This window comes from Hyla sarda, chromosome 11 (assembly GCF_029499605.1).
Source record: "Hyla sarda isolate aHylSar1 chromosome 11, aHylSar1.hap1, whole genome shotgun sequence".
Taxonomy (NCBI): domain Eukaryota; kingdom Metazoa; phylum Chordata; class Amphibia; order Anura; family Hylidae; genus Hyla; species Hyla sarda.
Genome location: NC_079199.1, coordinates 14,543,642 through 14,570,361, shown reverse-complemented (window position 1 = coordinate 14,570,361; position 26,720 = coordinate 14,543,642). Strand labels below are relative to the sequence as shown.

At 44.9% G+C, this 26,720-nt stretch overlaps 1 protein-coding gene across 4 annotated transcripts in view; it reads right to left on the bottom strand.

Moving 5' to 3' along the window:
* Positions 1-26,720, bottom strand: part of SLC25A47 (solute carrier family 25 member 47) — a 34,959-nt gene that overhangs the window by 5,550 nt on the left and 2,689 nt on the right. The window contains exons 3-8 of one of the 4 annotated variants that reach the window (XM_056545446.1): positions 16,521-16,701; positions 14,261-14,396; positions 11,894-11,937; positions 5,019-5,090; positions 4,756-4,938; positions 1,277-1,547 (exon numbers count right to left, since the gene is read on the bottom strand). In XM_056545446.1, coding sequence (XP_056401421.1) covers positions 1,277-1,547; positions 4,756-4,938; positions 5,019-5,090; positions 11,894-11,937; positions 14,261-14,291 — 601 coding nt within the window. In that variant the 5' untranslated portion in view covers positions 14,292-14,396; positions 16,521-16,701. Of the gene's footprint in view, positions 1-1,276; positions 1,548-4,755; positions 4,939-5,018; positions 5,091-11,893; positions 11,938-14,260; positions 14,397-14,657; positions 14,819-14,892; positions 14,997-16,520; positions 16,702-26,720 lie in introns of those variants that run through there. The other 3 variants (XM_056545444.1, XM_056545447.1, XM_056545445.1) reach the window with 3 other exon arrangements.

Sequence of the window (26,720 nt, the reverse complement as noted above, 5' to 3'; positions counted from 1 at the left end):
AGACTGTATGGTGGTATTGTTTGGGCACCATATGGCATTAATATTTAGATACTGTATAAGATGTTATATTTTGGGCAATGTATGGTGGTGACATTATTTACTTTATTTGGGCACTATATAGCAGTAGCACTGTATGGTTGTGATTGTGCTACTGTCTCTAATATGTTTAAAGGGGTATTCAAGTAAAAAAAATAAACATTTTTTTTTTTTCATATCAACCGGCTCCAGAAAGATATGTAAATTGCTTCTATAAAAAAAAAAAAAAAACGTAATTCTTACAGTACTTATCAGCTGCTGAAGTTGAGTTTTACTTTTCTGTCTGACAACCTCTCTGCTGACACCTCTGTCTGTCTCATGAACTGTCCAGAGTAGGTGCAAATCCCCATAGCAAACCTCTTCTTGTCTTGGCAGTTCCTGAGACAGACAGAGGTGTCAGTAGAAAGCACTGTTGCCAGACAGAAAAACTCAACTTCAGTAGCTGATAAGTACTGGATGGATTACGATTTTTTTAATAGAAGTAATTTACAAATCTGTTTAACTTTCTGGAGCCAGTTGATGTGAAAAAATTTGTTTTTTTTTACTGGAATACCCCTTTAAAGGGGTACTCCAGTGAAAAACTTTTTTTTTTTAAATCAACTAGTGCCAGAAACTTAAACAGATTTGTAAATTACTTCTATTAATAAATCTTAATCGTTCCTGTACTTATTAGCTGCTGAATACTACAGTGGAAATTTTTTTCTGTTTGAAACAAAGAGCTTTCTGCTGATATCATGAGCACAGTGCTCTCTGCTGACATCTCTGTCCATTTTAGGAACTGTCCAGGGTAAAAGGAAATCCCCATAGCAAACATACGCTGTTCTGGACAGTTCATAAAATGGACAGAGATGTCAGCAGAGAGCACTGTGCTTGTGATGTCAGCAGACAGCTCTGTGTTTCAAAAAGAAAATAATTTCCGCTGTAGTATTCAGCAGCTAATAAGTACAGGAAGGATTAAGATTTTTAATAGAAGTAATTTACAAATTTGTTTAACTTTCTGGCACCAGTTGATTTAAAAAAAAAAAAGTTTTTCACCGGAGTATCCCTTTAAGTACTTATAGGCATATATGTGGAAGAAGCTGAATGGGATATGCAGCCCCCTTGTGGTCAATGCTATATTGGGCATTGAGTGATGCTGCTGCAATCTGGGTGAGTTGCACAATACCCCACTGGCACACAGCAGCATCCCTGAATGCCCGATGTCAGAAGGTCCTTTTACCGGTTGTATATCATACGGTACCTGAATGACTTTGCTCCACCGGCACAAACCATTCCCGGAAGATGGCGTATGACAAGAAGTAAGTGGCAAACGAATGGCAGTCTCTGAACATAAGGGCAAAGCAGCCTTTGTACAGGCCAAAAAATCCTTCTTCCTTCACTATAGTCAGGAGGCAGTGGAGCGGGCCGGCGTACTTCGGCTGGGTCAGGAGGGCGCACGCGCTGGAGCGGTGCGGAGACACCTGCGTCTGGAGCCGAACCTTCGCCATGTCTGCGGGCGACGACACCAAGACCTACAAACAGTAAGAAAAGCGGAAGGATATTTTCAAAACTTTTTGTTTTTCACTTTCTCAGCATTGCAACATCTCTGCTTGCTGTCAGTGAATGGTAACATCAAGTGACAAGGTGTACAGCACTTTACAGGAGGGAGATGACACACAGTAATGCAGGGTTTCCCAACCTGTAGGCATTCAGCTGTTGCAAAGCTACAACTCCCAGCATGCCCGGACAGCCGTTGGCTGTCCGGGCATGCTGAGAGTTGTAGTTTTGCAACAGCTGGAGGTCCACAATTTACAATTTGGCTGTCAGGGCATGGTGGGAGTTATAGTTTTGCAGCAGGTTGGAGACCACTGCTTTAGAGAAAATGTGTCTGAAGATAACTCATCCCCAATGCCTGAGAGCAAAAATATATGGACTTAGCAGAACTACAAATACCTGCATGCTCTAGAAGCTTCTGCGGGAGATTTATCAAAACCTGTCCAGAGGAGAAGTTGCCCAGTTGCCCATAGCAACCAATCAGATCGCTTCTTTCATTTTGCAGAGGCCTTGTTAAAAAATGAAAGAAGCGAGCTGATTTTCCTCTGGACAGGTTTTGACAATGAAAGAAGCAATCTGATTAGGTTGGCAATATAGTTCCCCCACAATAGGTTGGCAGTATAGTTCCCCCACATTAGGTTGGCAGTATAGTTCCCCCCCACATTAGGTTGGCAATATAGTTCCCCCACAATAGGTTGGCAGTATAGTTCCCCCACAATAGGTTGGCAGTATAGTTCCCCTACATTAGGTTATAGTTCCCTCACATTAGGTTGGCAGTATAGTTCCCCCACATTAGGTTGTAGTTCCCCCCACATTAGGTTGGCAGTATAGTTCCCCCACATTAGGTTGTAGTTCCCCCCACATTAGGTTGGCAGTATAGTTCCCCCACATTAGGTTGTAGTTCCCCCCACATTAGGTTGGCAGTATAGTTTCCCTCACATTAGGTTGGCAGTATATGGTAGTTCCCCCACATTAGATTGTAGTTCCCCCACATTAGGTGAACTATATTTCCCCCACATTAGGTTTGCAGTATAGTTCCCCCCACATTTGGTTGTAGTTCCCCCCACATTAGGTTGTAGTTCCCCCCACATTAGGTTGGCAGTATAGTTCCACCCACATTAGGTTGGCAGTATAGTTCCCCCCACATTAGGTTGGCAGTATAGTTCCCCCACATTAGGTTGGCAGTATAGTTCCTCCACATTAGGTTGGCAGTATAGTCTCCCCCACATTAGGTTGTAGTTCCCCCACATTAGGTTGTAGTTCCCCCCCACATTAGGTTGGCAGTATAGTTCCCCCACATTAGGTTGGCAGTATAGTTCCCCCACATTAGGTTGTAGTTCCCCCCACATTAGGTTGGCAGTATAGTTCCCCCACATTAGGTTGTAGTTCCCCCCACATTAGGTTGGCAGTATAGTTTCCCTCACATTAGGTTGGCAGTATATGGTAGTTCCCCCACATTAGATTGTAGTTCCCCCACATTAGGTGAACTATATTTCCCCCACATTAGGTTTGCAGTATAGTTCCCCCACATTAGGTTGGCAGTATAGTTCCCCCCACATTTGGTTGTAGTTCCCCCCCACATTAGGTTGTAGTTCCCCCCACATTAGGTTGGCAGTATAGTTCCACCCACATTAGGTTGGCAGTATAGTTCCCCCCACATTAGGTTGGCAGTATAGTTCCCCCACATTAGGTTGGCAGTATAGTTCCTCCACATTAGGTTGGCAGTATAGTCTCCCCCACATTAGGTTGTAGTTCCCCCCACATTAGGTTGTAGTTCCCCCCCACATTAGGTTGGCAGTATAGTTCCCCCACATTAGGTTGGCAGTATAGTTTCCCCCACAGACATACAGCCTTCAGCCATACACAGTGTATGGCTGGGGCTGTATGTCTGTGTACTGCCTCACCTCAGTGCTCCAACCACCGCTCCTCCGGTCCGGGGTCAGGATCTACTGCTATGGCCTATAGGCCACAGCAGTAGGTCCCGTGACCGGAGGAGCGGTGGTTGGAGCACCTAAGATGACTTGCCACTGGTAACTTACCATGCGCGCGTCCTCGCTGCTCCGCTCCACTCTGCTCTGCCGTTTCTATGGGCACACACACGGGACGTCAGTGATGTCCCTGCATGAGCTACCTCCCAGCGGCCCCAGCGTTTTTAAAATTGACGCGGGGCCACAGAAAGGTAACCGGGACATCCTTGTGTCCTGAAAAGATCTTTAGGGACACAGGGATGTCCCGAATGTGACGGGGATAATAAATAATTTTTTTTTTTTTTTTTTTTTTTTTTATATGTACATATTTTCCTTATGCAGAATATTTTTACTGTATATATTAAAGGGGTATTCCAGTGAATTTTTTTTCATATCAACTGGCTCCAGAAAGTTAAAGGGGTATTCCAGGATCTTTTTTATTTGACTATGCTACAGGGGCTGTAAGTTAGTGTAGTTCATAATATAGTGTCTGTACCTGTGTGTGACGGTGGTCTCACAATTCTTCTGTGATTATCGCCCCAATATTTATTTATAACAGCATAAAAAATGACTCATGTATCAGGATTTCCCAGGTTGCAGTGCGTCAAGATCTGACATCACTAGTCAGATGATCAGAGGGAGTCTGTTCTGCTTCAATTTAGCAACAGCTGTAGGCCCCCTGGTTAGAAAACACTGTTTCAATGGGTGGGGTGGTTGATGTGTGGGAGGAAGGAAAGTGATCATGGAACGTGTAGTTTAGGGAACAAAATCCAACAGGAAATACCCAGTTCTGGCAGGTATGTACTAAAATCACCTTATGGTGGATAACCCCTTTAAACAGATTTGTAAATTACTTCCATTAAAAAAATCTTAACCCTACCAGCACTTATCAGCTGCTGAAATTGAGTTGTTCTTTTCTGTCTGATCACAGTGCTCTCTGCTGACACCTCTGTCCGACTCGGGAACTGTCCAGAGTTGGAGCAAATCCCCATAGCAAACCTATCCTGCTCTGGATAGTTCCCGAGACAGACAGAGGTGTCAGCAGAGACCACTGTGGTCAGGCAGAAAAGAACAACTCAACTTTAGCAGCTAATAAATACTGGTAGGATTAAGATTTTTTTAATTGAAGTAATTTACTAATCTGTTAAACTTTCTGGAGCCAGTTAATATGAAAAAAATAGTTTTTCACCGGAATACCCCTTTAACCTCTTAGCCATACCTGTACTCCTCCAGCCGCATAGCCAGATAGGAAAATATCCAGTTTGGATGGTTTGACGTTCGCCGTCCCATACTTCAGCTTGCATAGGTTGTGCAGACAGTTTCTATGGACGCCAAACACAATGGAGGAGCTGACGGACACAGTGGACATGGGCATGGACATCCCTTTGAAGAATCCAGACACCTGTGGAAGAGGAAAGTAGATTAAGTGCAAAGCTGATCAGATGTGGAAAAATGAACATTAGGGGGGGGGGGGTCACTTACTTTCTCTACTTTGTAAGTAGAACTGATGCAGTGCCATATGCCGGTGTAGCTTCTCTGGGTCTGAATCCGTACCTGGTGGTGGAGAGTAGAACAACATTATCTTACTATAGGACATTGGTATTCAAACTGCGGACCTCCAGATGTTGCGAAACTAAAACTCCCAGCATGCAATAAGAAAAATAACAAGAGCAATAATTCTAGAAAAAAATGGAAATAATAGTAACAGCAATAATTGCAGTAGGAAAAATAATAATAATTACAGGAACAATAAAAACAATAGGAGCAATATAATAATATTATTATTATTATAATGGTTAGAGGTGACAATGACGGTTACTGCACCTATGTTAGTAATCTCCAAACTGTGGACCTCCTGCTGTTGCAAAACCACAACTCCCAGCTGTCCGGGCATGATAGGAGTTTTAGTTTTGCAACAACTGGAGGTCCACAGTTTAAATACCACTGCTATGGGATATATCCCACAGGATTGTGGTAGTAAAGGACACAAAGGAGAGGTCCAATTTGGACACTGTTAAAGGGCTACTCTGGTGGAAAACAATTATTTTTATTTTTATTTTTTTAAATCAACTGGTGCCAGAAAGCTAAACAGATGTCTCAATTATTTATATTTAAAAAGCTTAACCATTCCAGTACTTATCAGCTGCTGTATGCTCCAGGGGAATTTGTGTAGCTCTTTCCAGTCTGGCCACAGGGCTCTCTGCTGCCACCTCTGTCCATGTCAGGAACTGTCCAGAGTAGGAGCAAATCCCCATAGCAAACCTCTCCTGCAGAGAGCACTGTGGTCAGACTGGAAAGAACTAGACAACTTCCTCTGTAGCATACAGCTGTCACGATGCCGGCTGGCAGGTAGTGGATCCTCTGTGCCAGAGAGGGATTGGCGAGGACCGCGCTAGTGGACCGGTTCTAAGTCACTACTGGTTTTCACCAGAGCCCGCCGCAAAGCGGGATGGTCTTGCTGCGGCGGTAGTGACCAGGTCGTATCCACTAGCAACGGGTCACCTCTCTGACTGCTGATGATAGGCGAGGTACAAGGGAGTAGACAGAAGCAAGGTCGGACGTAGCAGAAGGTCGGGGGCAGGCGGCAAGGTTCGTAGTCAGGGTGGATAGCAGAAGTTCTGGTACACAGGCTTTAGACACACAAAACGCTTTCACTAGGCACAAGGGCAACAAGATCCGGCAAGGGAGTGCATGGGAGGAGGTTAGATATAGTCAGGGACCAGGTGGAAGCCAATTAAGCTAATTGGGCCAGGCACCAATCATTGGTGCACTGGCCCTTTAAGTCTCAGGGAGCTGGCGCGCGCGCGCCCTAGAGAGCGGAGCCGCGCGCGCCAGCACATGACAGCAGGGGACGGGAACGGGTAAGTGACCTGGGATGCGATTCGCGAGCGGGCGCGTCCCGCTGTGCGAATCGCATCCCCAACGGCCATGACAGAGCAGCGCTCCCGGTCAGCGGGACTGACCGGGGAGCTGCAGGGAGAAAGACGCCGTGAGCGCTCCGGGGAGGAGCGGGGGCCCGGAGCGCTAGGCGTAACAGTACCCCCCCCCCCCCCTTAGGTCTCCCCTTTTTTTTGTCCGGTGACTGCCTCCCCTGGGATGAGGATACCGGGAAGGAATGGATGGTTTCCTCAATGGCAGGCAGTACAGCAGGAGTAGGAATGGGGAGGGAGGGCAGAGGGTGAAGCTTGGCACGGGGCAGGGAGACACAAGGACGGGAGCCATGAGGGGACACAGAGGCTTGCCTGCAGGGACTGGGAGGGGGGGAGAGGCATTTTCTGTGGCAGGCAGAGTCCCTAACGACCTTAGGGGGACCGGATACAGGAGGAACCACAGGGTCACGGCAGGGAGTATTGGGAACCGGTTTAAGGCAGTCCTTGGAACAAGAGGGACCCCAACTCTTGATCTCCCCAGTGGACCAGTCCAGGGTTGGGGAATGGTGTAGAAGCCAGGGTAGTCCAAGGAGAATTTCGGAAGTGCAATTGGGAAGGACCAAAAATTCAATTTTCTCGTGATGAGGTCCGATGCACATTAGGAGGGGCTCCGTGCGGTAACGCACGGTGCAGTCCAACCTGGCTCCGTTGACCGCGGAAATGTGGAGTGGCTTGACAAGACGGGTCATCGGAATGCGGAATTTATTCACCAAGGACTCCCGAATAAAATTCCCAGAAGCACCAGAGTCCAGGCAGGCCACGGCTGAGAGGGGAGAGCTGGCTGAAGTAGAAATCCGTACAGGCACCGTGAGACGTGGAGAAGCCGACTTAGCATCAAGAGACGCCACACCCACGAGAGCTGGGTGCGAGCGTGCGTTTCCCAGACGTGGAGGACGGATAGGGCAATCCACCAAAAAATGTTCGGTACTGGCACAGTACAGACAAAGATTCTCTTCCTTACGGCGATTCCTCTCTTCCAGGGTCAGGCGAGACCGATCCACTTGCATGGCTTCCTCGGCGGGAGGCCTAGGCGCAGATTGCAGTGGAGACTGTGGGAGAGGTGTCCAGAGATCTAAGTCTTTTTCCTGGCGGAGCTCTTGATGTCTCTCAGAAAAACGCATGTCAATGCGCGTGGCTAGATGAATGAGTTCATGCAGGTTAGCAGGAGTTTCTCGTGCGGCCAGAACATCTTTAATGTTGCTGGATAGGCCTTTTTTAAAGGTCGCACAGAGGGCCTCATTATTCCAGGATAGTTCAGAAGCAAGAGTACGGAATTGTATGGCGTACTCGCCAACGGAAGAATTACCCTGGACCAGGTTCAGCAGGGCAGTTTCAGCAGAAGAGGCTCGGGCAGGTTCCTCAAAGACACTACGAATTTCCGAGAAGAAGGAGTGTACAGAGGCAGTGACGGGGTCATTGCGGTCCCAGAGCGGTGTGGCCCATGACAGGGCTTTTCCAGACAGAAGGCTGACTACGAAAGCCACCTTAGACCTTTCAGTAGGAAACTGGTCCGACATCATCTCCATGTGCAGGGAACATTGCGAAAGGAAGCCACGGCAAAACTTAGAGTCCCCATTAAATTTGTCCGGCAAGGACAGGCGGAGGCTAGGAGTGGCCACTCGCTGCGGAAGGGGTGCAGGAGCTGGCGGAGGAGATGATTGCTGCTGAAGTTGCGACTGAAGTTGGTGCACAATGGTGGACATTTCCGACAGCTGGTGGGTTAGATGGGCGATCTGTCGGGATTGCTGGGCGACCACCGTGGTGATATCAGAGATATAAGGCAGAGGGACCTCAGCGGGATCCATGGCCGGATCTACTGTCACGATGCCGGCTGGCAGGTAGTGGATCCTCTGTGCCAGAGAGGGATTGGCGAGGACCGCGCTAGTGGACCGGTTCTAAGTCACTACTGGTTTTCACCAGAGCCCGCCGCAAAGCGGGATGGTCTTGCTGCGGCGGTAGTGACCAGGTCGTATCCACTAGCAACGGGTCACCTCTCTGACTGCTGATGATAGGCGAGGTACAAGGGAGTAGACAGAAGCAAGGTCGGACGTAGCAGAAGGTCGGGGGCAGGCGGCAAGGTTCGTAGTCAGGGTGGATAGCAGAAGTTCTGGTACACAGGCTTTAGACACACAAAACGCTTTCACTAGGCACAAGGGCAACAAGATCCGGCAAGGGAGTGCATGGGAGGAGGTTAGATATAGTCAGGGACCAGGTGGAAGCCAATTAAGCTAATTGGGCCAGGCACGAATCATTGGTGCACTGGCCCTTTAAGTCTCAGGGAGCTGGCGCGCGCGCGCCCTAGAGAGCGGAGCCGCGCGCGCCAGCACATGACAGCAGGGGACGGGAACGGGTAAGTGACCTGGGATGCGATTCGCGAGCGGGCGCGTCCCGCTGTGCGAATCGCATCCCCAACGGCCATGACAGTGCAGCACTCCCGGTCAGCGGGACTGACCGGGGAGCTGCAGGGAGAAAGACGCCGTGAGCGCTCCGGGGAGGAGCGGGGACCCGGAGCGCTAGGCATAACAACAGCAGCTGATAAGTACTGGAAGGGTTAAGATTTTTATATAGAAGTCATTTACAAATCTGTATAACTTTCTTGTGCCAGTTGATTTGAAAACATTTTTCCCCTCCGGAGTACCACTTAAAAGTGTCCCTGTCATTTAAAAAAAGAAAAAAGTTTCTTATGTCAAAAGTCTTTCGATTGGCCAGGGTCTCGATGCTGACACCCCAACAGATGAGAGAAGAGAGTGGTAGGGTGCTTCACTCCCCAGCTCTCAGCAATCTTCATTCTGCAGCCCTATTATGAGTCTATAGAGAGATCACTCCGAGCTGGGGAGTGAAGCACTGAAAGGAAACCTGTTACAAAGATTTGGCCTAAATACAGAATGGCAACACATAATGCATCATAATATATCATTTCCTACTGTAATTAAATGCCGAAGCCCCATCCATAAATGTTACAAAAATGACTTTTAGAAGTAGGGGATGGATACCTTATAGTCACCATGTCCCAGACTGTATCGGACCTATTAAGGTATGATTGACAGCACAGGCATGGCCCTATGTCAGCGCAATCTTGCACGGGCATGTTTTGCTGGTCGTGGCGCAAGTGCAATGGGAAAATGAGTTTGCCGAAACCAATGCCCTTGAGCAACAGCTAATAAGATGTGAATTTTTTACATTTTTTATTTATTTTACTTAAAAATAAATTAATTAAAGGAAAACTGTCACCCGTTCACCCACACTAAACCCAATACACAGCATTATAGTGTGGGAGACCGGTGTGGGAGACCGGCTGGGTTTGTATATTCATCGGCGTTGGTCATGTGAGCCCTCAGTAGGCACAAGCGCTCACGTGACCAGCACCCATGAATATTTTAATCCAGCCGGGGGGCCCGCCTCCAGCGCGCAACTCACCAAAAACAGAAGAAGATCTTCAGAAGCGCCGGGCACCGGACTGCAGGTAAGTATATAAGCCAGAAAGCCCACACCGGTCTCCTGTTCCCCCGCACTATAACCCGGTGTATGGGGTTTAGTGAGGGTGAGCGGGTGACCGTTTTCCTTTCTGATGTTCACACCTCAATAGGCGTAATGATAGCCCGAAATCTGGTAACTACTTCTCCAAGGTGCCCTCCCAAGTGACTTTACATACAGCCTGCGCCAATTATAAAGGTCATTTTCTTAACATTTATAGACAGGACTGCAGGGATACAAATGCTGTTGGAAATGTTATATTATGATGCATTACGTGTTGCCTCTTGTCAAATAGATCAAATCTTAGTAACAGGTTCCCTTTAAGTGCATGCTTCTTGTTGGGGAGGGGGTATCTCCGAACTGGGACCCACAAATCAAAACTTCTTTGACGCATTACATATTTTTATAAATGAGATAATCAGACAGCGCAGGGAACACAGAAAAAAAAACAAGTAAAAACAACAAGTCCTACCCAAACCATGCAAAAAAAATCATAATTTTAAAAACATACACACAGTGGCCCTCATTTACTAAGAAAATCGGGTTGTAAGTCTATCTTGCTTTCCTACCCGACTGCTTTTTTCCCCTGGTATTTATTATTATGTCGCATCCTGTTTGTCGCACTGGGTTTTGTTGGTTTTGGTTTCCAACTCCTCTGAGCTGTCGGGAAAAAATCCACAACAATTCAACAAATTCGGGTTGGAAACCTTAATAAATACGTGGGAAAGCTCAGAAATGTCGGGTTACGCCCCTTTTTCGGGTTTGGGAGAATCCACATCGGGTCCGTCGGGAAAAAATGTCGCACGGTGTCGCAGACTGGCGCACGATGTCTGCGACATGGCGCAGACAAAGATGCGACAAAAAAACCCGACAAAAGAGGTCGGGTTTAGAATAGTAAATGAGGGCCAATGTGTGTGTGTGTGTGTGTGTAACAGTTAAAGCTGTTTTTTTTTTTAAAACTGTTTTTCCCTAGTGAAAACCAGTTTTGACTGAACTCCTTTGTGAAAACTAGAATTTACTCCTTTTCCCTAGTGAAAACCAACTTTATCCAGTTTAAACCAGTTTTAACTGACATTTGGTTTTTGATCAGCTGTAAATTGTAGTTTCCACAAAGGCGCTCAGTAAAAACGGTTTTAAACTAGGGAAATATATATATGTGGTGGCGGGGTGTGTGGTGCAGGGCAGATGTTGTTACCCTAGGAGCAGATGGCATTAACCCCTTGCATTCATGATGCCAGGGCATGGTTTAGCCTATAACCACCCAAAGATATACCGCTGGATCCTGGGCTAGGCACAGGGGCAATAAAGACTCTGACACCAAGTTACGGACAACAGTAGCTTTACTGAGGGTAGACAGATGGTAAAGTCTATACAGTTCAGCCAGGGCCCAAGGAGGTGACCAGTGACGCAGAGACCTTAAGGGCATGCTGGGACTTGTAGTAGGACTGGACAATTGAATTCAGTCCACGCTGACTCTACAGATGGCAGGGACTGACTTGACTTGACTCATAAAGCTGTGACTTTATCTTCCTTGACTTGATGGCGGCTGCAGGACTGGACTTTGAGGTCCCCAACACTCTGGACGCACACACTAGACAAGACTGCACTGGACCTCAGCAGAAAGAGAGAGAAGCTTCACCCAGGGGTAATATGGGGAGACTAGCAGGGAGCCCATTGGTCACTCTTGGGATCACCTGGTCACTGGTACCTCCTGGGTAACAATCACATGACATAACTCTTAAAGCAACAATAAATTTTATAACACGTTACATGGTAAAACATATTTACAATGGGGAAACAAGTGCAGGGGCCCCGGGGACACTGAAGGAGGCTGCCTGACAGGACAGCAGGAGCACGGGGTAATACCTGACACACTGGGCCACCACATATATGTAGGAAAAAAAGAAATCCAACTCCAATATTAGGCACACATAAAGTAGACAAGTTACATACCTTTACTGTATCCAGGGGGTATCCAACCATAACTCCACAAGCCCCTGCATGACAAACACAGACCACCATGAAATGTGGAGTATCTCTTTAAAGGGGTATTCTGGTGGAAAACAATTTTTTTCAAATCAACTGATGCCAGAAAGTTTAACAGATTTGTAAATTACTTCTGTAAAGAAAAAAATCTTAATCCTTCCAGTACTTATCAGCTGCTGTATGCTCCACAGGAAGTTGTGTAGTTATTTCCAGTCTGACCATAGTGCTCTCTGCTGACACCTCTGTCTGTGTCAGGAACTGTCCAGAGCAGGAGAAGTTTGCTATGGGGATTTGCTCCTTCTCTGGACAGTTCCTGACATGGACAGAGGTGTCAACAGAGAGCACTGTGGTCTGACATAAAAGAAGTACACAACTTCCTCTGGAGCATACAGCAGCTGATAAATACTGGAATGATTAAGATTTTTTAATAGAAGTCATTTATAAATCTGTTTAAATTTCTGGGACCAGTTGATATAAAAAAAATTGTTTTCCACTGGAGTACCCCATTAAGTGATAATTTGATTTGGAATTGTAGTTTAGAAACAGCTGGAGGCACACTGGTCGGTAAAAACTGCTCTACAACCATGAATGGCCTCTATATTCCTGTGACGTCAGGGAGATTAATACAATCAGCTTGTCTGTGCTGGACGACAGCCACCGCTGGTTAATGCCCAGAGTCTGATATGTAACTAGATGCAAGGTCACTTAATAAGTCATCGCAATAAAGAACTAGTTATTGCGGTGTATTAAAGTGGTTATCCAGGAAAAAAATTATTATTATTATTTTTTTTTAAGCAGAGCTGATTTCATTAAAAACAGCGCCACCCCTGCCCTCAGGTTGTATGTGGTATTGCAGCTCTGTTCCATTGACGTGAACAGACCCAAGTTGTAATACCAGACACAACCTGAGGACAGGGGTGGCACAAATATTTTTGATTGTGTGATTTGCTGCTGTTATAAACCACGTCGCTGTGCATGTCCTATCCTAATAGTAGTAATATAAAATGCAACATTAGCCATTATTATAGAAAAAAATAAAAGTAATAGAGCAATAATAGCAGTAATAATAATTACAGGAATAAGAGTAGGAAGAACAGTAGCAGTAATCTATTATTTTAATTATTCATTATTAGTAGTAGTAGTAGTATATAAAAAATAATTATCATTATTTAAATTTTTTTAAATAATAATGTCATTTTAAATTATTTTACATTATTTTGAATAATGATTGTGTTTTAAAGAATTACTACAAATCATTGTAATATATTATATGATTATTATTATTGTATTATAATACTAATTTTTTTTATTTAAATAACAATTTTAATACAAATAATAATTAATACAAATAATAATTACTTATTTAATAATAATAATTATCAATAATAATCATTATCATTATTATTATTATTATATAAAAAATACTTATCATGATTTAATTTTTTTTAAATAATAATTTCATTTTAAAAATGTTTTAATAATCATTGTGTTTAAAAAAATTACTACAAATCATTTTAATATATTATATGATGATTATTATTATTGTATTATAATAAAAAAAAATTTAATAATAATTTTAATACAAATAATAATTCCTTATTTATTAATAATAATAATAATATAATAATAACATTATGGATATTTATTATTAAATATTATTAAAATATTATTACACAAAAAAATCTTATTTTATTAAAAATATTAATGATGATGATGATAATAATAGAAATAATTAAATTATTAATTTTATTTTCATTATTATTATTACTGTATTATTAGTAATAATAATAATAATTATAGTAATATGTTATTACTATAATTACTATATTATTATTATTATTATTCAGGTTACTGAATACTGTGAATTACTGCACACGTATTAGTTTTTCTCCAAACTGTGGACGTCCAAATGTTGCAAAACTACAACTCCCAGCATGCCCGGACAGCCAACGGCTATCCGGCCATGCTGGGAGTTGTAGTTTTGCAACATCTGGGGGGTCCACGGTTTGAATACGACAGCTATAGAGTTGACAATGACTGCTACTGCACCTGTATTGGTGGCCTCCAAACCGTGGCCCTGCAGCTGTTGCAAAACTACAACTCCCAGCATGCCGTTGGCTGCCCGGGCATGCTGGGATTTGTAGTTTTGCAACAGCTGGAGGTGCATAGTTTGAAGACCACTGATCTATATAGTGTTTATAGTGCGTTATATTGAGCAGGTGAGGAGTACGTCACCAACATGCCATTAAAAAAAGCGAAGAACGGTCGGTAGGCACCATATTAATGAATCAGTGACACATTATAGGCTCATTATACGTCTAATGTCATCCATACCTCCCAGAGCTCCGGCGATGAAGTCAGCCATCTGCGGCGGTGTCTAAGCCCGGTGTCACCCGTCACGCTGTGGATATAATAGCCTTATAGCGACAGCCAATCTCTCTCCCCCTGCATTTATATTCACCGCTCCCTCCTGGAATAAAGACAGAGCGGGGGTGAAAAGCCAAAACAAGGAGCTGAACAAATAGACACAACCTGCCAGGACTAACAGCGCCCGTCACCCGTGTCACACGTCAGGCGACAAGCAGTCCTGCTCAGTGTGATAAAGGTGACACATTCCATGCTAGACGGCTACAATGTCTCTGCCGCTGCTACAATGTATACGCCAGGGTGACGCCTCCCAAGGCTCAGTGGTTAAGAGCACCGACTGAACCACAATCTCCCAGAATCTGACCTTGAGTGATTCGATGTGTCCCTTCACGTCTCCGGATTTAGAATGGGGACAGAATGTGATGGATGGGATCAAATATCAGGTTATTGTGCTTGGTATTCATGCTGCATGACACATAGGAAATGCTATAAATGTCCAGCACCGATCCCAAGATCAAGCCCCCCCCCCCAGCACCTATGGTGGTCACAAAGCCGAAAAACGCCAGGCAGGTTCCTTTTTTAAAGCAAAAAAACTGTACCCCATTGCATTTCAAAATCTGTGCCCAAATCCCTGCAGGGGGGGGCGCCGTTCTCCCCGCCATATATCGAAGTGCTGCGCGACGGTCTATTGTCTAAAAGGCGCTAGAGCAGTGTTTTTCAACCAGTGTGTCTCAAGCTGTTGCCTTAAAGGGGTACTCCCCTGGAAAACATTTTTTTTTTTTTTTTTACTAATCAACTGGTGCCAGAAAGTTAAACAGATTTGTAAATTACTTCTACTAAAAAATCTTAATCCTTCCTGTACTTATCAGCTGTTGTATGTTCCACAGGAAGTTCTTTTCTTTTTGAATTTCCTTTCTGCCTGACCACAGTGCTCTCTGCTGACACCTCTGTCCATGTCAGGAACTGTGCAGAGTAGAAGCAAATCCCCATAGCAAACTAATCCTTCTCTGGACAGTTCCTATAATGGACAGAGGTGTCAGCAGAGAGCACTGTGGTCAGACAGAAAGTAAATTCTAAAAGAAAAGAACTTCCTGTGGAGCATGCAGCAGCTGATAAGTACAGGAAGGATTAAGATTTTTTAATAGAAGTAATTTACAAATCTGTTTAACCTTCTGGCACCAGTTGATAAAAAAAAAAACATTTAACAATATCGCCATATGGTGCCCAAACAATACCGCCATACAGTATCTAAATAATATCACATACAGTACCTGGAAATTACGACCATATGCAGCGGTGTTTCACAAGCAGGAATCCTCAGGCTGTTGCAAAAACTACAACTTCCAGCATGCCCGGACAGCCGTTGGCTGTCCGGGCATGCTGGGAGTTGTAGTTTTGCAACAGCTCGAGGCATCCTGGTTGGGGAAACACTGATATACAGTATCTTAATAATATCACCATATGGTGCCCAAACAATACCGGCACACAGTATCTAAATAATATCACATACAGTACCCCAAAAATACCACCATATTCAGCAGTGTTGTCTGTCCAGGCATGCTGGGAATTGAAGTTTTGCAACAGCTGGAGCAACCCTGGTTGGGATACACTCATACAGTATCTAAATACTATCCCCATATGGTGCCCAAACAATACCGGCACACAGTGTCTAAATAATATCACATACAGTACCCCAAAAAATACCGCCATATACAGCGATGTTGTCTGTCCAGGCATGCTGGGAATTGTAGTTTTGCAACAGCTGGAACAACCCTGGTTGGGATACACTCACACAGTATCTAAATAATATCACCATATGGTGCCCAAACAATACCGCCATACAGTGTCTAAATAATATCACATACAGTACCCCAAAAAATACTGCCATATACAGCGATGTTGTCTGTCCAGGCATGCTGGGAATTGTAGTTTTGCAACAGCTGGAACAACCCTGGTTGGGATACACTCACACAGTATCTAAATAATATCACCATATGGTGCCCAAACAATACCGCCATAGAGTGTCTAAATAATATCACTAGTGATGAGCGGCATGGGCCATATTCGAATTCGCGATATTTCGAATATCCGTCCTATATTTGCGAATTTTGCATATTCGTTCACTTTTTTTCCATGCAAAATTCATAATAAAATTTGCTAAATGCGCATACGCGATTATATCTTTCAACTAACTACTTTCCTATTGGTTGCTAGGGATGTTGCTAACCTCTGACAACTGTATTTGCATCCATCTCATCGGCCCACAAGCCTAAAGAAGCGAGGGATCAGTGTCCTCTGGAAGTGACGACATTTGCATATTTTGCGCATAAAATTCGCACTCGCATATTCGCCTTCTTTGGACCACAAGCTGGAAGCAGGTAGGGATGTACATATCATTGTGATGTGTACTGTGAAAAAAAAAACACAAATATTCATGACCAAATATAATTTGCGATATCCTAAATATTCACGAAATCGCGTAGTGCCGAAATTCGCGAAAAAAATTAGCTATTGGAATATTCACTCTCAACACTAAATATGACCATAAATTGCCCGAAAAAACAAAAAAAAAGGGCCATAAAGTTTCCAAATAATAATGCCCTATAATAGTAGTGACACACAATTCTCTATATTATTAGCTCTTACTATTATACACATTAGAGGTGACAATGACTGTTATTGTATCTATACTGGTGGTCTCCAAACTGTGGACCTCCAGCTGTTACAAAACTACAACTCCCAGCATGTCTGGACAGCCATTGGTGCACAGCATGGAAGGATTGTGCACAAAACTTATGGCGCACAAACCAACACCAAAAATGTTTGTGAACTAATATTAAATCCCCACTATGGCTCTGTACAAATAAATATGAAATAATCCTAAATACAAAAACAGATAAGTCCTCTGTGCCACATGGTTCCACTCTGCCCCAGTTGGATGGCGAGAACATTATTAGGTCGTAGAGTTCTTGTCAAAAAGGACACATAAACCGGGGCGCCGTCCAAGTGGAATTTGCTCGTTCCCTCACCTCGCTGACCATTATTGTCACTTTATTTTTGTGTTAGACCCAAAAAATGGGAGGTCATCAAGTTATATATAAAACCCAATCGCTGAGTAACGCTTACCTGATATTCTTTGTCTGAGCTGTTGAAATTAAAATATATATACTGTATACAAAACAACTATAATACTGCCCCCTATGTACAAGAATATAACTACTACAATGCTGCCCCCTATGTACAAGAATATAACCAGGGCTCAAGGCTCAATGCTGCAGGAACGCGTGGGAACTGAGTTCCTCTACTTTTTCAACAGCAGAAACACTGTTCCCATTAGCAAGAGTCCTGCATGGAAATCTTGGGTGAGTTCCCACACTTTTTTCCCAGGACTTGACCCCTGGATATAATTACTATAATACTGCTCCTATATACAAGAATATAACTACTATAATACTGCTCCTATATACAAGAATATAACTACTATAATACTGCTCCTATATACAAGAATATAACTACTATAATACTGCTCCTATATACAAGAATATAACTACTATAATACTGCTCCTATATACAAGAATATAACTACTATAATACTGCCTCCTATATACAAGAATATAATTACTATAATACTGCTCCTATATACAAGAATATAACTACTATAATACTGCTCCTATATACAAGAATATAACTACTATAATACTGCCCCCTATATACAAGAATATAACTACTATAATACTGCCCCCTATATACAAGAATATAACTACTATTATACTGCTCCTATATACAAGAATATAACTACTATAATACTGCTCCTATATACAAGAATATAACTACTATAATACTGCTTCTATATACAAGAATATAACTACTATAATACTGCCTCCTATATACAAGAATATAACTACTATAATACTGCCTCCTATATACAAGAATATAACTACTATAATACTGTTCCCTATATACAAGAATATAACTACTATAATACTGTTCCTATATACAAGAATATAACTACTATAATACTGCTCCTATATACAAGAATATAACTACTATAATACTGCTCCTATATACAAGAATATAACTACTATAATACTGCTCCTATGTACAGAGGATATGGCTCTGAACAGTGAACAGAATGTTCCGGTCTCTATACTACCATACATATTTCGCTTACACTATTAGGAAACAATAATAGGAAGGATTTAGTAAGATTTCCCAGTACATCTTGGCAAAACATTAACTAATTTACTTCATAAAAAAAAAAAACGTTACCTCCCTTTTATAGAAATCATGGCTTATAAAAAAAAAAAAAAAAAAAAAAAAAAAAGAAGACCACTAGGGGTCACCATACCATCCAGAACATAATCATGTCCAGCTGCAGCATCACCTTTGTCCCAGATGAAGCACAGGCAGGGACAAAGTCCAGAAAGTGAGGGCGGGACTAGCAATCCTCTGTGCTCACTCCTGTCCTATCAGATTACAGCATGGAAACAGAGAGGAAGGGGTTACAGAGCAGCCTGCAGTGATTGGATGAAGAGACCCGGCACAGCACAGCAGACGCAGGGAGGAAGTGAATGCATGGTGAGGGTATGAACAGTGCTTGACTAGGACATACCCCTACCTAAGCAGTGAATGTCAGAATAAGTGAGCAGCAGAACAAAAACACAGCTAGATACACAAAAGACATGTAAAGGATTCACATGACCTAGTGAGGAACATATAGAAGCAGTATTTATTTTCTGTGGGTTGGTGATCCTCCATTCTAGTAATTAAAGAGTACCTGTCATGATATTGTTAAATTGTATAATCCTCCCAGTTCTCTGCCCCCATCATGATAAACCACCCCTTGCCTTTATTTTTATTATTGGTTAGTTTTCTACCTTGATATTGCTTTGTATTTGCTGCTCTCAGATTCACAGACTGGGAAGGTGCATTCCCCAGCAGGTGTGACATCATCTGAAGCCATACAGGGGAGAACTTCCTCCCTCACTCTCCAACCAACAGCAAACAGCAGTTAAGTGTGAGATGAGCTATGATTGGATAAGACTGCTCACACACCCCTCAGCATTTCCTGTGTTTGGACTTCTGCCAGGCCAGCAGGAGTCTGAAGTCTGTGCAAGAGATGGGGGAAAATGTGCTCTGGACGAGTAGGGAGACACCTAGTGGCAGCCTTTTTAAACACAAATAAAACATAGAAAACATCATTTTTTTAAACAAAGTACATTAGAAAGATTTTTTATTTACCATAAGGAGTGCAATAGCAAAAAAATTTTTAATGAGAGTGCCCATTTAACGTGGGGGGGGGGGGGGGGTGGACCATACCATGTCTACGATTTTAAGAGAAAAAATGCCAGCTACATTGGGGGTTGTAGTTACAAAATACCCCAGTATGGTCTATTTCACAACGTGATGCTGGTGTTTGCCATATGATCCCTTATGTACAGGGTCACAGTCATTGATGTCATCACCGATGCACGTTCCTTGTTTTCTCAGCTTATGCAGTATTTACCTTACTTGTTCCTCCATTGCATCAGAATCCAATGTATACAGTGAAATCAGCGGCTCAACAAAATAGTCATCCGTCATCACTATCCCAGAAATTAGGATTTTGCTAATATGGGTTGTGGTGGCTCCCATGGACCTTCTCCGAACAGCAGCAGTGCTAACTCTTTGCCCACTAAACTCAACAGGTCAAAGTTTATTACACATAACCCTGTTGACTGACTGACAGAGGGGGGGGGCAGTATTAGTATACTCTGAACGCCTCTGGGGGGGATAAGAGGAACATAGTTGTCACCACTTAAGCTACACTGGGCCGAGGCTCTGATACAATGATGGTCTTCTATTATAAAGGGCGAGAATAAGACAATACCAAATGGTAGGTTGGGACCCTGTTACCAGGCTTGGATTGGCCCACCAGGGAGCTGGTGAATTCCCAGGTGGGACGCACACAGTATCAGCCTACTTGTTGTCATCCTGGGTGCTGCCTCCATACGGTAAGGTCTCATTCACACCAGAGCCTCCATCATTCACTGCAGAGCCTGTGACATCACTAAGAAGGCAGAGAGAGCCTGTGACAAGAGGCAGAGAGAGCCTGTGACATCACTGAGGAGACAGAGAGAGCCTGTGACATCACTGAGGAGACAGAGAGAGCCTGTGACATCACTTAGGAGACAGAGAGAGCCTGTGACATCACTGAGGAGACAGAGAGAGCCTGTGACAAGAGGCAGAGAGAGCCTGTGACATCACTGAGGAGACAGAGAGAGCCTGTGACATCACTGAGGAGACAGAGAGAGCCTGTGACATCACTGAGGAGACAGAGAGAGCCTGTGACATCACTGAGGAGGCAGAGAGAGCCTGTGACATCACTGAGGAGGCAGAGAGAGCCTGTGACATCACTGAGGAGGCAGAGAGAGCCTGTGACATCACTTAGGAGACAGAGAGAGCCTGTGACATCACTGAGGAGACAGAGAGAGCCTGTGACATCACTGAGGAGACAGAGAGAGCCTGTGACAAGAGGCAGAGAGAGCCTGTGACATCACTGAGGAGACAGAGAGAGCCTGTGACATCACTAAGGAGACAGAGAGAGCCTGTGACATCACTGAGGAGACAGAGAGAGCCTGTGACATCACTGAGGAGACAGAGAGAGCCTGTGACATCACTGAGGAGACAGAGAGAGCCTGTGACATCACTGAGGAGACAGAGAGAGCCTGTGACATCACTGAGGAGACAGAGAGAGCCTGTGACATCACTGAGGAGACAGAGAGAGCCTGTGACATCACTGAGGAGACAGAGAGAGCCTGTGACATCACTGAGGAGACAGAGAGAGCCTGTGACATCACTGAGGAGACAGAGAGGGCCTGTGACATCACTGAGGAGACAGAGAGGGCCTGTGACATCACTGAGGAGACAGAGAGGGCCTGTGACATCACTAAGGAGGCAGAGAGAGCCTGTGACATCACTGAGGAGACAGAGAGAGAGCCTGTGACATCACTGAGGAGACAGAGAGAGCCTGTGCCATCACTAAGGAGACAGAGAGAGCCTGTGACATTACTGAGGAGACAGAGAGAGCCTGTGACAAGAGGCAGAGAGAGCCTGTGACATCACTGAGGAGACAGAGAGAGCCTGTGACATCACTAAGGAGACAGAGAGAGCCTGTGACATCACTGAGGAGACAGAGAGAGCCTGTGACATCACTAAGGAGACAGAGAGGGCCTGTGACATCACTAAGGAGTCAGAGAGAGCCTGTGACATCACTGAGGAGACAGAGAGAGATCCTGTGACATCACTTAGGAGACAGAGAGAGCCTGTGACATCACTGAGGAGACATAGAGAGCCTGTGACATCACTGAGGAGACAGAGAGAGCCTGTGACATCACTGAGGAGACAGAGAGAGCCTATGACAAGAGGCAGAGAGAGCCTGTGACATCACTGAGGAGACAGAGAGAGCCTGTGACATCACTAAGGAGACAGAGAGAGCCTGTGACATCACTGAGGAGACAGAGAGAGCCTGTGACATCACTGAGGAGACAGAGAGAGCCTGTGACATCACTTAGGAGACAGAGAGAGCCTGTGACATCACTGAGGAGACAGAGAGAGCCTGTGACAAGAGGCAGAGAGAGCCTGTGACATCACTGAGGAGACAGAGAGAGCCTGTGACATCACTGAGGAGACAGAGAGAGCCTGTGACATCACTGAGGAGAAAGAGAGAGCCTGTGACATCACTGAGGAGGCAGAGAGAGCCTGTGACATCACTGAGGAGGCAGAGAGAGCCTGTGACATCACTTAGGAGACAGAGAGAGCCTGTGACATCACTGAGGAGACAGAGAGCCTGTGACATCACTGAGGAGACAGAGAGAGCCTGTGACATCACTGAGGAGGCAGAGAGAGCCTGTGACATCACTGAGGAGGCAGAGAGAGCCTGTGACATCACTTAGGAGACAGAGAGAGCCTGTGACATCACTGAGGAGACAGAGAGAGCCTGTGACATCACTGAGGAGACAGAGAGAGCCTGTGACAAGAGGCAGAGAGAGCCTGTGACATCACTGAGGAGACAGAGAGAGCCTGTGACATCACTAAGGAGACAGAGAGAGCCTGTGACATCACTGAGGAGACAGAGAGAGCCTGTGACATCACTGAGGAGACAGAGAGAGCCTGTGACATCACTGAGGAGACAGAGAGAGCCTGTGACATCACTGAGGAGACAGAGAGAGCCTGTGACATCACTGAGGAGACAGAGAGAGCCTGTGACATCACTGAGGAGACAGAGAGAGCCTGTGACATCACTGAGGAGACAGAGAGAGCCTGTGACATCACTGAGGAGACAGAGAGAGCCTGTGACATCACTGAGGAGACAGAGAGGGCCTGTGACATCACTGAGGAGACAGAGAGGGCCTGTGACATCACTAAGGAGGCAGAGAGAGCCTGTGACATCACTGAGGAGACAGAGAGAGAGCCTGTGACATCACTGAGGAGACAGAGAGAGCCTGTGCCATCACTAAGGAGACAGAGAGAGCCTGTGACATTACTGAGGAGACAGAGAGAGCCTGTGACAAGAGGCAGAGAGAGCCTGTGACATCACTGAGGAGACAGAGAGAGCCTGTGACATCACTAAGGAGACAGAGAGAGCCTGTGACATCACTGAGGAGACAGAGAGAGCCTGTGACATCACTAAGGAGACAGAGAGGGCCTGTGACATCACTAAGGAGTCAGAGAGAGCCTGTGACATCACTGAGGAGACAGAGAGAGAGCCTGTGACATCACTTAGGAGACAGAGAGAGCCTGTGACATCACTGAGGAGACAGAGAGAGCCTGTGACATCAATAAGGAGACAGAAAGAGCCTGTGACATCACTAAGGAGACAGAGAGAGCCTGTGACATCACTGAGGAGACAGAGAGAGCCTGTGACATCACTAAGGAGACAGAGAGAGCCTGTGACATCACTTAGGAGACAGAGAGAGCCTGTGACATCACTGAGGAGACAGAGAGAGCCTGTGACATCAATAAGGAGACAGAAAGAGCCTGTGACATCACTGAGGAGACCGAGAGAGCCTGTGACATCACTAAGGAGACAGAGAGAGCCTGTGACATCACTTAGGAGACAGAGAGAGCCTGTGACATCACTGAGGAGACAGAGAGAGCCTGTGACATCAATAAGAAGACAGAAAGAGCCTGTGACATCACTAAGGAGACAGAGAACCTGTGACATCACTGAGGGGGCAGAGAGAGCCTGTGACATCACTAAGGAGACAGAGAGAGAGCCTGTGACATCACTGAGGAGACAGAGAGAGCCTGTGACATCACTGAGGAGACAGAGAGAGCCTGTGACATCACTGAGGAGACAGAGAGAGCCTGTGACATCACTGAGGAGACAGAGAGAGCCTGTGACATCACTGAGGAGACAGAGAGAGCCTGTGACATCACTGAGGAGACAGAGAGAGCCTGTGACATCACTGAGGAGACAGAGAGAGCCTGTGACATCACTGAGGAGACAGAGAGAGCCTGTGACATCACTGAGGAGACAGAGAGAGCCTGTGACATCACTAAGGAGACAGAGAGAGCCTGTGAAATCACTGAGGAGACAGAGAGAGCCTGTGACATCACTAAGGAGACAGAGAGGGCCTGTGACATCACTAAGGAGTCAGAGAGAGCCTGTGACATCACTGAGGAGACAGCGAGAGAGCCTGTGACATCACTTAGGAGACAGAGAGAGCCTGTGACATCACTGAGGAGACAGAGAGAGCCTGTGACATCAATAAGGAGACAGAAAGAGCCTGTGACATCACTGAGGAGACAGAGAGAGCCTGTGACATCACTGAGGAGACAGAGCCTGTGACATCACTGAAGAGACAGAGAGAGCCTGTGACATCACTAAGGAGACAGTGAGAGCCTGTGACATCATTAAAGAGACAGAGAGAGCCTGTGACATCACTGAGGAGACAGAGAGAGCCTGTGACATCACTGAGGAGACAGAGAGAGCCTGTGACATCACTGAGGAGACAGAGAGAGCTTGTGACATCACTGAGGAGACAGAGATACCTGTGACATCACTGAGGAGACAGAGAGAGCCTGTGACATCACCGAGGAGACAGAGAGAGCGTGTGACATCACCGAGGAGACAGAGAGAGCCTGTAACATCACTAAGGAGACAGAGAGCCTGTGACATCACTAAGGGGGCAGAGAGAGCCTGTGACATCACTAAGGAGACAGAGAGAGCATGTGACATCACTAAGGAGACAGAGAGAGCCTGTGACATCATTGAGGAGACAGAGAGAGCCTGTGACATCACTGAGGAGACAGAGAGAGCCTGTGACATCACTAAGAAGGCAGAGAGAGCCTGTGACATCACTGAGGAGACAGAGAGAGCCTGTGACATCATTGAGGAGACAGAGAGAGCCTGTGACATCACTGAGGAGACAGAGAGAGCCTGTGACATCACTAAGAAGGCAGAGAGAGCCTGTGACATCACTGAGGAGACAGAGAGAGCCTGTGACATCACTGAGGAGGTGGTGGTGGGGGAAGTGGAGACAGGCTAGCAAGATTATCTACATTTTAAAGTACAAAGTAAAGACCAAGCAGAATCATGACCCTAGGATGAGACAGTAGGTGGATTCTAGAACAGACTACACTCTATAAGACAATAGAGCTCAGAGTCACTTACCATAGTGATGTCCTAATGTAGCAAAGCCATGCCACCTCCACCGGAAGGACTTCATAGCAGATACATCTACTCACATCTGCTTCAGCATGAAGAGTGATCAATATAAACCTTACACAACATGATTGTGCACCACACAACGCGTTACATAAGATGGACAGTCGTAATATTACCCAACAAAATCTGAGCATCTCCTGCACGCAACAACTAGATCCGGAGCCAAGTCTCTTATCTCCTGGCAGCAGCTTTGCTAATGGTTTCCCAGGTTGGTATTTGTCTATAATGGATATGGTAAAGGTGTGGTCTGGGGAGCTGCATGTCTAATACTTATTACCCCCATATTCACTGATGCATATTTAGACTTGTTCTGACTAGAGTAACCACAAGGGGTCTGATCAACGCCTGCTACAAAATCGGAAGACACCCGTCCTGTAATACTCTGTGCTACTAGACTGTATATGAAAGATAAGTCATTTCAATGTATCATAGTTTCAAGCCCTTTAAAGGATACCTTTCATCAAAAAAAATTATATATATATATATACTATATTATAGATTAATGTATGCAGAATAACTTTCCAATTGCATGTTATTAAAAAATATGCTTCTTTCTATTTAATTTTCCACTTCGAAAAAAGGACCACTAGGGGTCTCCCTACCAGTCCTGGCTGCAAGCCCTTTTTATAGATTTCAGACTCATGATGGAGTCCTAAATCTCAGACTGCAGCCAGGACACAGACAAGCTCAGCACGGCTCCCTGCCTGTCAATCAGACAGGCAGGAGCCAGCACTGTGCTCATAGCACAGCAGGGCATACTCCTGACTGCCTTACTGCATGCCCTCATTCATTTTACTATCTGAGCTCCGATCTTTCTTCTCTCTGCACATTCAGTTGTAAACAGAGAGGAGAAGATTCAGAGCTGCCAGCTGAGCTTGTCTGTGTCCCGGCTGCAGTCTGAGATTTTGGACTCCAGCATGAGTCTGAAATCTATAAAAAGGGCTTGCGCCCAGGACTGGTCGGGAGACCCCTTGTGGTCATTTTTTCAAAGTGGAAAATTAAATAGAAAGAAGCATATTTTTTAATAACATGCAATTGGAAAGTTATTCTGCATACATTAATCTATAATATATATATATATATATATATATATATATATGAAAATCATGAAAAGTACCCTTTAAAGGGAATCTAACAACAGCGTCCCCTGCTCTTACCTGAATGCACAGATTAATAGTGCGGGTGACATTGATTTAAAAATCTGCGCACCTGTTCCTCTGTAACCAATAAAAATCCAGATATGCAAATGAGGCTTTCTGCACAATGGCGGCTTTCTGTATATTCGGATTTCTATTGGTTACAGAGGAACGGCTGCTCAGATTTTTATAAGGTATACTGCGTTTTATTCAGCATCTTCCGCCCTATTAATCTGGGCATTCAGAGTAGTGCGGGTGCTGCTGCGGCCAGATTCCCTTTAAGAGTCAGACATTGATTGTAAGGGAAGCTTCCTCCAGTAGGTGGCACTGTTGAGCAAACTCTGGAAACTTGTTACTTTTGCATACTGGAGTATTGAGAAGCTTCTCAGACTATGCTAGTTTGTCAGTCTCTACAAGGAGACACACTACTCCCCTAGTTCCTGGTTGCTACTGAAAACAGTCAGCATGCTGCCCCCCAAACAGAAGTCTAGCAGCTTAGTTCCCAATGATTCAATTAGGTGATAGGTACAATGTCTTCTAGAATACAGAGCAACCAGAACTCTGTACAGACACAGAACAC